The following is a 13,129-nucleotide window of genomic DNA, read 5'->3' as shown; positions in this document are numbered from 1 at the left end:
CATCCCGTCTGTTCCGGAATATCTGGCAGGCCTCCACTATGATGAGGGGCTCAGTTACAGTGCCATCAACTGCGCCAGAAGTGCCCTATCGACTTACCTATGGCAGGGGACAGAGCGTTACTCTGTTGGGACTCACCCACTGGTAACAAAACTTATGAGGGGAATTGTTAATACTAATCCCCCAAGAACCAGGTACTCCCTAATATGGGATGTAAGTATTATCCTGAAGATGCTCAGGAATTGGTCTCCAGCAACAGCTCTGTCCCTACACAGACTGACATTAAAAACAGTCATGCTAATGGCATTGGTCACGGCACAGAGGGTACAGTCACTGCATAAACTAAGACTGGACAACATGACTTCCTCAACAGTAAATATTACGTTTCATATCTATGAGTTAGTAAGCAGAACAGACAGGGATCAGCAGGCCTCAATATACAATTTAGGTCATACCCAAACAGATGACCGTCTGTGTATAATAAGACATCTGTCGTTATACATGGAGAAAACGAAAATCCTAAGAGGCAATGAGAAGGCACTTTTTGGTCAGCCACTAGCAACCACACAAAAGAGTGACGGTCCAGACCATCTCAGGATGGCTGGAACAGGTGCTAACACAGGCTGGGGTGGATACTAATATTTTAAAATCTCATTCCACCAGGGCTGCAGCTACATCGGCAGCGATACAGTTGGATGTACCAATGGACCAAATCCTCAAGGCAGCAGGATGGTCTGGGGGGGAAAAACATTCCAATTATTTTACAATAAACCAGTAATGAAACCTGGAACGTTTGCAGAAACAAATTTAAGTTCTGTAAATTAATTTAAACCCATAAAAGGGGTTATAAATTTGTGTTCATAAATTTTATGATTTCAATGTCGATTTCATGTCCAAATTATGTTAACACAATTCCTCCTACAGTAATCAAGGCAGACGTGATGCATGGACTCGTTTCCACGCCATGAAATCACAGAGCATTAAAATCTTCATGTAGTCACTCACGTGACTCCGAAGTAAAATAGTAAGATTAAACGAGAACTTACCAGTTTGAAGTTTGATCTGTATTTTATGAGGAGTTACGATGAGGGATTACGTGCCCTCCGCTCCCACCCTTGATCATATACTTAACTGGTATCTCTTCTCTAATCTTACTATGTTTAGTCATTACAGTTATCTGTGATTTCACACCGCTGCTTTGAAGAATGACACGCATGCGTCCTGGCGGGGTTCTTCACGTAATCCCTCATCGTAACTCCTCATAAAATACAGATCAAACTTCAAATTGGAAAGTTCTCGTTTAATCTTACTATTTATCATCATTGAAATGAGGAAAATTGGATTGACAGAATGTTCTTTACAGAAATATCAGTAAAGAACATTCTAGAGTGTGGAGGGAAAGGAAAAGGAGTAAAGTTGTTGTTTGATTTCTTAAGGGCCTCTGGGCTTATAAAAAGGATCTAATGTAAAGACATGAGTACTGTGGAATGAAGCCAGAAGGTGGCAGCAATGCAACATTGCGGATGCCGGCTGCCGTAAAACTCCAAAGAAGAAGAAGTAGAAGCCTCCGGAATGGCAGGCACAGCGGCACAGCCGCACAGCCACACACACACGCACACACACACGCACGCATGCACACACACACGCACACACACACGCACACACACACGCACACACACACGCACACACACACACGCACGCATGCACACACGCACGCACGCACACACACGATCTTTGTTGTTTTGATGCTTGTTTATTAAGCTGATGAAACTGCAATGTTACTGTTCAATCACAATCACTGGAAGCACAGCAGTGAGCTTTGCCGGGGAGCTTTCCAAACCTTGGTGTAACAAACAATGTGAAATCACGAGGGTAATACAGAGAGAGACAGTAATAATTCCAATCAGTACAATCTAAATCAAGACAGGATCAGCCTCCACCACAGGGACTTTCCCACAGTCCGTGTCTGCCCATCACCACCACCCCGTGCCCCTGACGCTTTCTTGTCTACATGTGTGTGTCAGAGAGATGGCACCAAATGCCCTGGACACCGCTCTGTACTGCTGCACCTTTTAACTGGGTCAGTGTGTGAGGCAGTGCCCTGGGGTTTACACCCTACTGATCCCTGTAGACATCCACCATGGTTCCCCGCTCCCCATCCCTTTCTCAACGTGTGACGGAGAATGGCCGCGACTCTTGTGTACTGAGTTTGAAGATAAACTGGAAGGATTCAGTGAGTTGTCCCTTACCCTGATGTTAACAGCCCTTTATTTATGAATCAACATCACTACTTCTACTACTGATCTGGTTTAGAGAGGAAAGATTGCAAAGCAAGGTCATATTCAGCTAGAGCAGTTTGAGGTAATTGAGTTCCTCTCTGCACATTTTAATGTTTACTGTATTCAAAGTGGGCAATCCTTATTGCCTCCAATTGCCACAATCCCTTGAAATGTATAATGTGTTGATCCCCAGTCAATGATGTTCCCTCCATACCTGAGACAACCCTGACTGACCGTCTTAATATCATTGGGCTGTAGAACATGATCCCACATGTGAACATCAGAGATCTCCCCGGCAAAGGACTGATTGATGTCAAAACCTCCACCAACTGAGTCTTGTTCCTGACCTAGAATAAACGCACCAGGCCCTTTCACAACCCGACCCTTTCCACCAAACTTCCGTACACTGCGTCTCCCATTGACCCAGACTGTTATCTCACCCTCTTGAGACTCCCAGGTCACACAAATGTGTCTCAGTAAAGCATTCATTTCTGGGAGATCAAACTTAGTATCCTGGTCATGAAATTCCAACCAGAGTTCTGTTTTAGATTCTTGCCAAATCAGCAGTTCATTGTCGGAAATGCTTGTTGCGTAGGAGAACAAACTGTAAGGGTGAGTCTCTTCAGAGGCTGCCCTGAAGCAGACAGTAAAAGCAGTCAAACTGGGGAAATCTGGTGCATGCAACCTGACAAAGCTGTTGGCTGTCTTGGCTGGGAAACGCACTGATTTCCCGTACATTCCTGTAGAATATAAAGAATTGGATTGTTGAATCTCTGTTTGAAATGGTAACATTGTCATCTGGGATGGAGCACAAGGTATAGAGACAATCTCTCCCCCCCCCCCCAAGATAGGAATTACAAGTACAAGAGGGTACAGGTTTAAACAGAGAGGGAGAAAGTTAAAACGATATGTAAAAGCTAAGTTTTTTTGTATTGTTTACGGAATGGTAGGTGCCTGGAGTACCAGAGGCAAGAATGGACATTGGACCAATGCAAATGATGCTGGAGGAGTCATAATGGGGAATACAGAAATGGCTGATGAATTGTATACGTTTTTCATGCAGTCTTCACAGGGAAGACACCAGCAATGTGCCTGGAATTCAAGAGAGTCAGAGGGCAAAGGTTAGTGGAGTTGTTATTACTAAGGAGAAGGTGTTTCGGAAGCTGAAAGGTCCGAAGGTGGATGTCACCTGGATTAGATGGTCTACACCCCAGGGTCACCGACTACATTCTATCTTCGTCCCGCCCCCTCCCTGACATCAGTCTGAGGAAGGGATGCAATCAGAAGCCTCCAGGTGGTGCATCCCGGGAATGCTGACGACAGAAACGGTACCACGGTGACTGACTGAAGTAGCCAATTCTGCAATAACCGACCGTCAACCGTCACTGACCGACCGGAAAGACGTGATATAGAAGATGGCCGGACAAGAGGAAGAAGAGTCGGAAGAAAAGTCTCGACCTGAAACGTCACCTACTCCAGAGATGCTGCCTGACCCACTGAGTTACCCCAGCATTTTGTGTCTACCTAGGTTTCTGAAAGGTGTATCTTTAGAGATTGTGAAGCCATTAATGGTGTTCTTACAAGAATCACTAGAGTCTGGAGTGGACCCAGAGGACTGGAAAATTGCAAATTTTACTTCACTGTTCAAGCAGGCTGCAAAGCAAAAGAGAGACACTATAGGCTGGTTAGCCTGACTTCAATGGTTGGTAATATTTCAGAGTCCATTATTAAGGATGAGGTTTCCGAATACGATAAAATAGGCTGAAGTCAGCATGGTTTTGTGAAGGGGAGATCTTGCCTGATAAATGTGTTGGGATTCTTTGAGGAAGTCAAGTGCAGATTAAACAAAGGAGGGTCAGTGTACGTGGTTTACCTGGATTTTGAGAAGGCCTTTGATAACCTGCCACACATGATGCTGCTAAAGGAAATTAGAGCCCATGGTATGAGTGGTAAGAAACTTTCATGGAAAGGTTGGCTGGATGGCAGAAGGCAAAGAGTGGGGTAAAAAGGTTTTTCTTCTGGTTAGCCGCCAGTGTCCAGTGGTGTTCGCAGGAGTTGGTGCTGGGGCCGCTACTCCTCACGTTGTTTATCAATGAGTTGGATGAGGGAATTTATGGGCAAATTTGCGGATGATACAAAGATGGAGGAGCAGGTAGTGTAGAGGAAGCAGGGACTCTACAGAATAACTTGGACAGGTTGCGAGAGTGGCCAAATAAGTGGAAATGGAATACATCACCGCAAGGTGTGTGCACTCATGCAATTTGATGGGAGGAATAAAGGCGTAGACTATTTTCTAAATGAGAGGATTCAGAAATCAGTGGCGCGACGGAACTTGGGACTTGCTGTTGCAGGTTTCCCAAAAGGTTCATTTGCATGTTGAATTGGTAGCGAGGAAGACAACTACAATGCTGACATTTATTTAGAAGGGACTAGAATATAAATACAGGGATGTAATGCTGAGGCTTTATTAGGCTGTTGTGTTTAAGAAAGAATGGCAGATGCTGGAAAAATCAAAGGTGGACAAAAATGCTGGAGAAACTCAACGGGTGACGCAGCATCGATGGAGTGAAGGAATAGGTGACGTTTTGGGTCAAGAGCCCCACATCAGTCTGAAGAAGGGTCTCGACCCGAAACGTCACCTATTACTTCACTCCATCGATGCTGCCTCACCCGCTGAGTTTCTCCAGCATTCTCCATCAAAACAAAAGATGAAGCGTACAAATTAGCCATAAAAAGCAGCCTACCAGAGGACTGGGAGAAATTCAGAGACCAGCAGAGGAGGACAAAGGGCTTAATTAGGAAAGGGAAAATAGATTATGAAAGAAAACTGGCAGGGAATATAAAAACTGACTGCAAAAGCTTTTATAGATATGTGAAGAGAAAAAGATTAGTTAAAACAAATGTAGGTCCCTTGCAGTCAGAAACAGGAGAATTGATCATGGGGAACAAGGACATGGCAGACCAATTGAATAACTACTTTGGTTCTGTCTTCACTAAGGAAGACATAAATAATCTGCCGGAAATAGCAGGGGACCGGGGGTCAAATGAGATGGAGGAACTGAGTGAAATCCAGGTTAGCCAGGAAGAGGTGTTAGGTAAATTGAATGGATTAAAGGTCGATAAATCCCCAGGGCCAGATAGGCTGCATCCCAGAGTACTTAAGGAAGTAGCCCCAGAAATAGTGGATGCATTAGTGATAATTTTTCAAAACTCTTTAGATTCTGGAGTAGTTCCTGAGGATTGGAGGGTAGCTAATGTAACCCCACTTTTTAAAATGGGAGGGAGAGAGAAAACGGGGAATTACAGACCAGTTAGTCTAACGTCGGTAGTGGGGAAACTGCTAGAATCAGTTATTAAAGATGGGATAGCAGCACATTTGGAAAGTGGTGAAATCATTGGACAAAGTCAGCATGGATTTATGAAAGGTAAATCATGTCTGACAAATCTTATAGAATTTTTCGAGGATGTAACTAGTAGAGTGGATAAGGGAGAACCAGTGGATGTGTTATATCTGGACTTTCAGAAGGCTTTCGACAAGGTCCCACATAAGAGATTAGTATACAAACTTAAAGCACACGGTATTGGGGGTTCAGTATTGATGTGGATAGAGAACTGGCTGGCAGACAGGAAGCAAAGAGTAGGAGTAAACGGGTCATTTTCACAATGGCAGGCAGTGACTAGTGGGGTACCGCAAGGCTCAGTTCTGGGACCCCAGCTATTTACGATATATATTAATGATTTGGACGAGGGAATTGAATGCAACATCTCCAAGTTTGCGGATGACACGAAGCTGGGGGGCAGTGTTAGCTGTGAGGAGGATGCTAGGAGGCTGCAAGATGACTTGGATAGGCTGGGTGAGTGGGCAAATGCATGGCAGATGCAGTATAAAGTGGATAAATGTGAGGTTATCCACTTTGGTGTCAAAAACAGGAAAGTAGACTATTATCTGAATGGTGGCAGATTAGGAAAGATGCAACGAGACCTGGGTGTCATTGTACACCAGTCATTAAAAGTAGGCATGCAGGTGCAGCAGGCAGTGAAGAAGGCGAATGGTATGTTAGCATTCATAGCAAAAGGATTTGAGTATAGGAGCAGGGAGGTTCTACTGCAGTTGTACAGGGTCTTGGTGAGACCACACCTGGAGTATTGCGTACAGTTTTGGTCTCCTAATCTGAGGAAAGACATTCTTGCCATAGAGGGAGTACAGAGAAGGTTCACCGGACTGATTCCTGGGATGTCAGGACTTTCATATGAAGAAAGACTGGATAGACTCGGTTTGTACTCGCTAGAATTTAGAAGATTGAGGGGGGATCTTATAGAAACTTACAAAATTCTTAAGGAGTTGGACAGGCTAGATGCAGGAAGATTGTTCCTGATGTTGGGGAAGTCCAGAACAAGGGGTCACAGTTTAAGGATAAGGGGGAAATCTTTTAGGACCGAGATGAGGAAAACTTTTTTCACACAGAGAGTGGTGAATCTCTGGAATTCTCTGCCGCAGAAGGTAGTTGAGGCCTGTTCATTGGCTATATTTAAGAGGGAGTTAGATGTGGCCCTTGTGGCTAAAGGGATCAGGGGGTATGGAGAGAAGGCTGGTACAGGATACTGAGTTGGATGATCAGCCATGATCATATTGAATGGCGGTGCAGGCTCGAAGGGCCGAATGGCCTACTCCTGCACCTATTTTCTATGTTTCTATGTTTCTATATTTATGTCTACCTTTATTAGGCTGTGGTCAGACAGCATTTGGAGTATTGTGACATATTTAGGGCCCCATTGGGAGAGATTTATTTAGTTAAAGGCTGGTGAATCTGTGGAATTGATTGCCACAGACTGCTGTGGAAACCAAGTCATTGGGTATTTTTAAAGTGGCGAAACAGATTTTTGATTAGTAAACGTGATAAAGGTTATGGGGGGAGGCAGGAGAATAGGATTGAGAGGGAAAGATAGATCAGCCATGATTGAATGGTGGAGTAGATTTGATGGGCCAAATTGCCTAATTCGGCTCAGGACTTATGAGACTTATGAAACACACTGCCATGGGTTGGTGGAAACAGATACAATAGTAGTGGTTAAGTGTTTCGAGAGACACACGAACATACAGGAATAGAAGGGTCCAGACCATGTGCAAGGAGGTGGAATTGGTGGCACCAAGTTCAGTACAGACACACACTGTCCAAACACACAATTAAACCTCATACATACCTATACTGTCCGATCCTGGCAGGTAAATGCATATCACAAGCACAATTGTAACGAAGGGCTTCATTCTGTGTCCAACCTGTTGAAACAAAGAATCTCCAATTCATTTCATTTCACTTGGTGCCAATCGATTGAAACAGAGAACCAGCAGCCAGTCCCGTGTGTCAGCAACACACAAACAGTCCCTCTGGTACTCACTGTGTCCATCTCCAACAAGCTGGTTTCACCTCAGGGGGGTCCAATACCCTGGGCACAAGATGCTGCAATTTATATCCTGCTGAACCCAGCCACAGCCAATCGCAGAAGGAACAGAGGGGGTGGAAAACCTGGCGACCAACAGACACTCCGAGAGTCGCCATTGATCTGTGTGTCAACATCAGTCAACATCAGAGTCCAGATTTTTGTCAACATCAGTCCAGAATTTTATCAATCTCTGACAGCTGATTCCAGGAATGCTTGCAAAGACACTTTGTTGTTGCCTTCATTCCTTTGTGCAAACGTGTTCAATCAGTTGCTTCAGTGGGTACAACTTCCTTCTCATGGACCTGGACTTCCTACCACAGGCGTGAGGCTGACTGGCTAATAATTCCCAGGGACATGTACTGTACTTTATCCTTGAGTGGTCCAATCTTTACACTGGTTACCTTCATGTAAAGTTAGATAAATCCCTGGAGCGTGATCCAGTGTATCATGAGACATTGTAGGAAGTGAGGGGAGAAATTACAGGGGCCCGGCAGAGAGACTGCATCATCGTTAGCCACGGAGGAGGGAGCGGGATACTGGAGGGTGGCAAAAGTTGAAGGGCTGCAGAGATAAGCCAGGGAACTACAGGCCAGGAAGGCCTAACGTCAATGGTGGAAAGGTTAATGAAGGGGATTCTGAAGGACAGAAGCAGTCAGCATGGCTTCATGTCTGGGAAATTGTGACTAACAAATCTGAGAGAGAACCAGGAGAGGAGGGAGAGTGTTGGTCTGGAAGTGAACCAAGCAACTGGGGCTCTGCAAGGACAGGACCTAGGTTTGAACAGAGGAGATGGCAGCTGGGCCAACACTAGCAATGAGGCAATCCTGACTGGAGAGAAACATATTGGAATCACTCCAGGTATTGAGATGTTTCCAACAGTATGTTGGTTTTGTTTCATAATCGCACGTCTGCATTATATTGTCGGGGCATTGGTTTCAGTGAGTTAATGACCTAAACCAATTCACCCGACTACATGGAGAGCACAAAGGGCAGAGGGTTGTGCTGATGCACAGGCACAGAGAGTGGAGTGAGTAAATAACAGCATAGAGACCAATAAATGGGTCACTCAGTAACTTGTGGGAGTTCACGAGGATATGGGGCCACAACATTCCACATTAGTGATAGATGAAGCAACTGAGTGAACTGTAGACAGATTTATGGTGAACAAAGACTGGTGGATGAACAAGTTGTAAGGAGGACACAAGGAGCCTGGAAAGAGATATGGACAGGTTAACTGAGTGGACAATAAGTTGGCAGATGGAGCATAATGTGAGAAAATGTGAGGTTTCCCATTTTTAGAATGACGAATGTAAACACAAATATTAATTAAACTGAGTGAGACTAAAAAATGGTGATCCACAGAGCGATCATGTGATCCAAACGCATCAAACACAAATATTTAGCAGGCAGATGTAGCAAGTAATTGGAAGATCACATTATGTTGGTCTTAATTTTGAAAGTTATGACGTGTAAAAGTAGGGAGGTTTTAATGCAACTTAGCGGGATGCTGGTGAAGTTGGTCCTGGAATGTTGAACACTTAATATTGCAGAAAGCATTGATGTTTTTTTTATAAATATTCCTCTTGTATAATTTTCATTTAATAGTTATATATCAGTTATGGAAAAATCTCGGACCAATAAACCTAGACGGGCCGCGGTAAAACCGGCTGCAGAAGACCGCGGGATCGCGGGAAGTCGGCGAACGTCTATTTCATCCTCAGAGTCGCTGGCAGTTTGCTCAGCTACCTCGGATTTAGTTCCTGCAGGGAGCAGCTTGGCAACCCCGAAGGGGGGTAAGTCCAAACAGAAATCTATCAGGCATGTACTCTCTGATGATTCAGGCCAGGAGGATACTGCTCCCACATCAATGACTGATGTGCTCGGCCGTTTATCACAGATGGAGCACCTCATGGAGAGGATGCTGACACACAGTATGCTCCGTGGTATGGAGGCATATCCAGGCAGCCCTATTCTAACGCCTGCCGCAGCTCCTGGTACAGGGCTACTTATTTACTCCCACTCGGATGAGGGGAGTTTCGGAGATCGTTATACAGCTGACTCAAGCATCAGCTTCCTTACTTCCCACCAACTAAAAGAGGAAACTATGGTGGGAATGACTGCAAAATACCCCACTCTAGAGAATTGTGCAACTTTAAATGTGCCTTTAGTCAACGCCTCTATTTGGGGTTATATTGGGCCCAACATCAAAGCCAAAGAGAAGAAGCTCCAACGCATCCTGAAGTTATTGTCTGCAGGCATCACGGCTTTTCCCAGGTCGATCGATGGCGGTCCATTATCTGATGTTCAGCAAGATACTATGGCTCTGATGTGCAACGCCCATTTCAAAATAAATTGTTTCCGGTAAGACGCTATCAGGCCAGTACTGAACCCGAAGTTTGCACATCTGTGCAGGGCCAGTAATGTTCAGCCTCCCAATCTCCTCTTCAGAGAAGACCTGAGTAAACAGGTCAAGGACTTGCACAACGAATCTAGAGCAGCAGGATTGATTAAAGCATTTCCTATGAGCAAGTCTCCGCTCTTCCGGCGTCAGCACCCCTACGCCTCTACTAGCAAGAAGCGGTTTTCTGAAGCCAGTGGGAGCTTCAGATTTGTCCTACCCGGTCACAAGCCCAGCAGCTCAACCTTTTGGAGTGAGGGGGAGAAAACAAAACCAGAATTAGGGTCCACCTGTAACCTTTGAGGTAGGTGGGTCTGGTTCTATCAGTCGCACGGGGTGTGAGGAGCAATTACAAGTTGGTGGTAGCTTAAGTTTGTTTTTGCATGAATGGCGGCAGATAACCTCAGATCCATTTATATTGCATAGTATAAAGGGTTTCAAAATTGAGTTTTTGCCTAACTCATTTCCACCCACACAAGATAAGCCAAGTCGGTCGTATACTTGTTCCAAACAAGAGGCTTTGGATATGCAAGCGGAAATACACGCATTGCACAAATAAGGAGTAATTGAGAGATACATTTATGAAAAACATCAATTCAATCTCTAATATATTCTCCAGAGAGAGGAAAGATGGTGGATGCCGTATCATCCTTGATTTGGCAAAATTCAACTCATATGTGCAGTTAAAATGGAGAATTTCTTTACTGTTAAGCAACTGATTTCTGAGGGCTGCTTTGTGGCATGCATCGATCTCAAGGATGCGTATTATTCGGTTCCGATTCACAAGGATCACCGGAGATATCTGACGTTTAGTTGGATGGGACAACTGTGGCAGTTTAAAGTATTACCTGATGGTTTAAGCTCAGCTCCTCGGTTATTTACCAAACTGCTGAGGCCAGTGCTCGGCCTGCTCAGAGCTAAAAAGCATATTGTTATGGGCTATTTGGATGATATTCTGATCATCGGGAGAACATTACATTTGGAAAAACTAGCTGTTTCAGCTACGAAGCTCATATTTGAGGGATTGGGGTTTATCATCCATCCAGCCAAATCCAGGTTGATACCAACAAGGTATATTGATTATTTAGGGTTTACTATTAACTCAATGGAAATGTCTGTGACCCTGCCCGAGGGAAAAAGACTAGATTTAATGGAAGCCTGTAATAACCTTCTGATTACAGAAGAGCCATCTATTCGCCAGGTGGCTAGAGTAAGTGGCAAAATAGTGGCTGTCTTTCTTCCGCTCGATTTGGACCTTTGCATTATCGAAATCTGCAGCGTGCAAAGGGTCAGGCACTTAAATTCCATTTAGGTCATTTCGACTACCTATGCAGTTGTCATCTAAATCTAATGCACAGTTACAATGGTGGACGATCAATATTAAACATTGCTCCGGCGGCATTTAGTTTAGTAAACCTTTAATTATACTGCAGTGTGATGCAAGTGCACTGGGATGGGGAGCTACTAACACCATCTCTAGTTACGGCGGTAGATGGAACATGCACGAGTTTCCATTCATCCGTCAATATGGTATCAATTACCTGGAAATGCTAGTGGCATTCTGTGGTTTAAAGGCTTACTGTGGAAAGCTTCATGATGTATAGGTTAGACCGAATCGATAACACTACGGCGGTGGCATATATTAATCATATGGGTGGAATCAAATCAGTATCCTGTGATGATTTAGCTAATCTCATTTGGAATTGGATTCCATTAAAAGCATGTTCCATTTATAAACAGGAGGATTTGGATCTCAGCTGCTTACTTACCGGGTAGACTTAACACGGTGGTAGATACTAGATCTCGTAAATTTAATGATCACACGGAGTGGATGTTAGATCACAAAGTGTTTAACGACATTATTGCTCATTATGGAACACCTGATATTGATTTGTTTGCATCCAGGCTTAATCACCAATTGCCAAGATATGTAGCATGGGAGCCAGACCCAGGGGCGGAAGCTATAGATGCATTCTTATTAGACTGGGGGGAATGTTCTTCTATGCCTTCCCTCCATTTTGCCTCATCAGTCGGTGCTCGTAAAAAATCATGCAAGACTCGGCTTCGGGTATTATAGTAGAGCCTAACTGGCCTACGCAACCATGGTCCCCATTACTGTTAGGAATGCTAACGGAACCGCATATGGTTGTTCATAAACATAAATACTTACTTATTCATCCCATCTCTCGGGAATCTCATCCTCTGCATGACAGAATCAAACTATTAATTTGCAGAGTCTAAGAAGACCTTTTCTGGAACTCGGATTATCCGACCGAATGGTGGACGTAATCACTGCAGCTTGGCGGGACGGCACTAAGAAGCAGTATATTTCCTACATTAAACAGTTTTTTGTCTCAATTCACATATAAGTTACGTTACGGCGGATATAGCCGATGTGTTGGAATTCCTTTCAACTTTATATTTTGACAAAAAATTAATTTATAGTGCTATTAACACTGCTCGAAGTGCTTTATCGTCATACTTGCTGCTGGGATCGGGGCACCATCCTGTCGGCTCTCACCCATTGGTATCCAAATTTATGAGGGGTATTTTTAACAAAAACCCTGCCAGGCCCAGATACACGGAGGTATGCGACATTAATGTAGTATTAACGCTGCTTCGCAGTTGGGCACCAGCTGCATCTTTATCTTTGGCCCAGCTCACCTATAAATTAATAATGCTCATGGCGCTCGTTTCAGCGCAACGTGTCCAGTTATTACAGAAATTAAGGCTGGGTAAGGCAGTTATGTCTAATAATAGGGTAACCTTTTACATAAATGAGTTAGTTAAGCAAAGTAGACCTGGTGTGCTAGGACTTAAGCTGGAGTTTTTGGCATATCCACCAGATCATAGGTTATGTGTTGTTACATATATTAAACTGCATAGAAAGGTTACAAAGGACCTTCGAGGCACCGAACCGGTTGTTTTCATCAGTCACAGAAAACTACACTGAAGGGTATCGGTGCAGACCATTTCTAGATGGTTGAGACATGTATTAGCATTCGCAGGAGT

General features: G+C 44.2%; 1 protein-coding gene across 6 annotated transcripts in view; it reads right to left on the bottom strand.

Moving 5' to 3' along the window:
* Positions 1-13,129, bottom strand: part of LOC116988633 (C-reactive protein-like) — a 36,355-nt gene that overhangs the window by 13,777 nt on the left and 9,449 nt on the right. The window contains exons 1-3 of one of the 6 annotated variants that reach the window (XM_033045509.1): positions 7,675-7,822; positions 7,480-7,555; positions 1,839-3,017 (exon numbers count right to left, since the gene is read on the bottom strand). In XM_033045509.1, coding sequence (XP_032901400.1) covers positions 2,401-3,017; positions 7,480-7,555; positions 7,675-7,683 — 702 coding nt within the window. In that variant the 5' untranslated portion in view covers positions 7,684-7,822 and the 3' untranslated portion in view covers positions 1,839-2,400. Of the gene's footprint in view, positions 1-1,838; positions 3,018-7,479; positions 7,556-7,674; positions 7,823-13,129 lie in introns of those variants that run through there. The other 5 variants (XM_033045511.1, XM_033045513.1, XM_033045514.1 and 2 more) reach the window with 5 other exon arrangements.

Source organism: Amblyraja radiata, chromosome 27 (assembly GCF_010909765.2).
Source record: "Amblyraja radiata isolate CabotCenter1 chromosome 27, sAmbRad1.1.pri, whole genome shotgun sequence".
In the NCBI taxonomy this organism is placed as follows: Eukaryota; Metazoa; Chordata; class Chondrichthyes; order Rajiformes; family Rajidae; genus Amblyraja; species Amblyraja radiata.
Note: the sequence above shows the minus strand (reverse complement) of the source record. Positions and strands in the feature narration are given on the sequence as shown.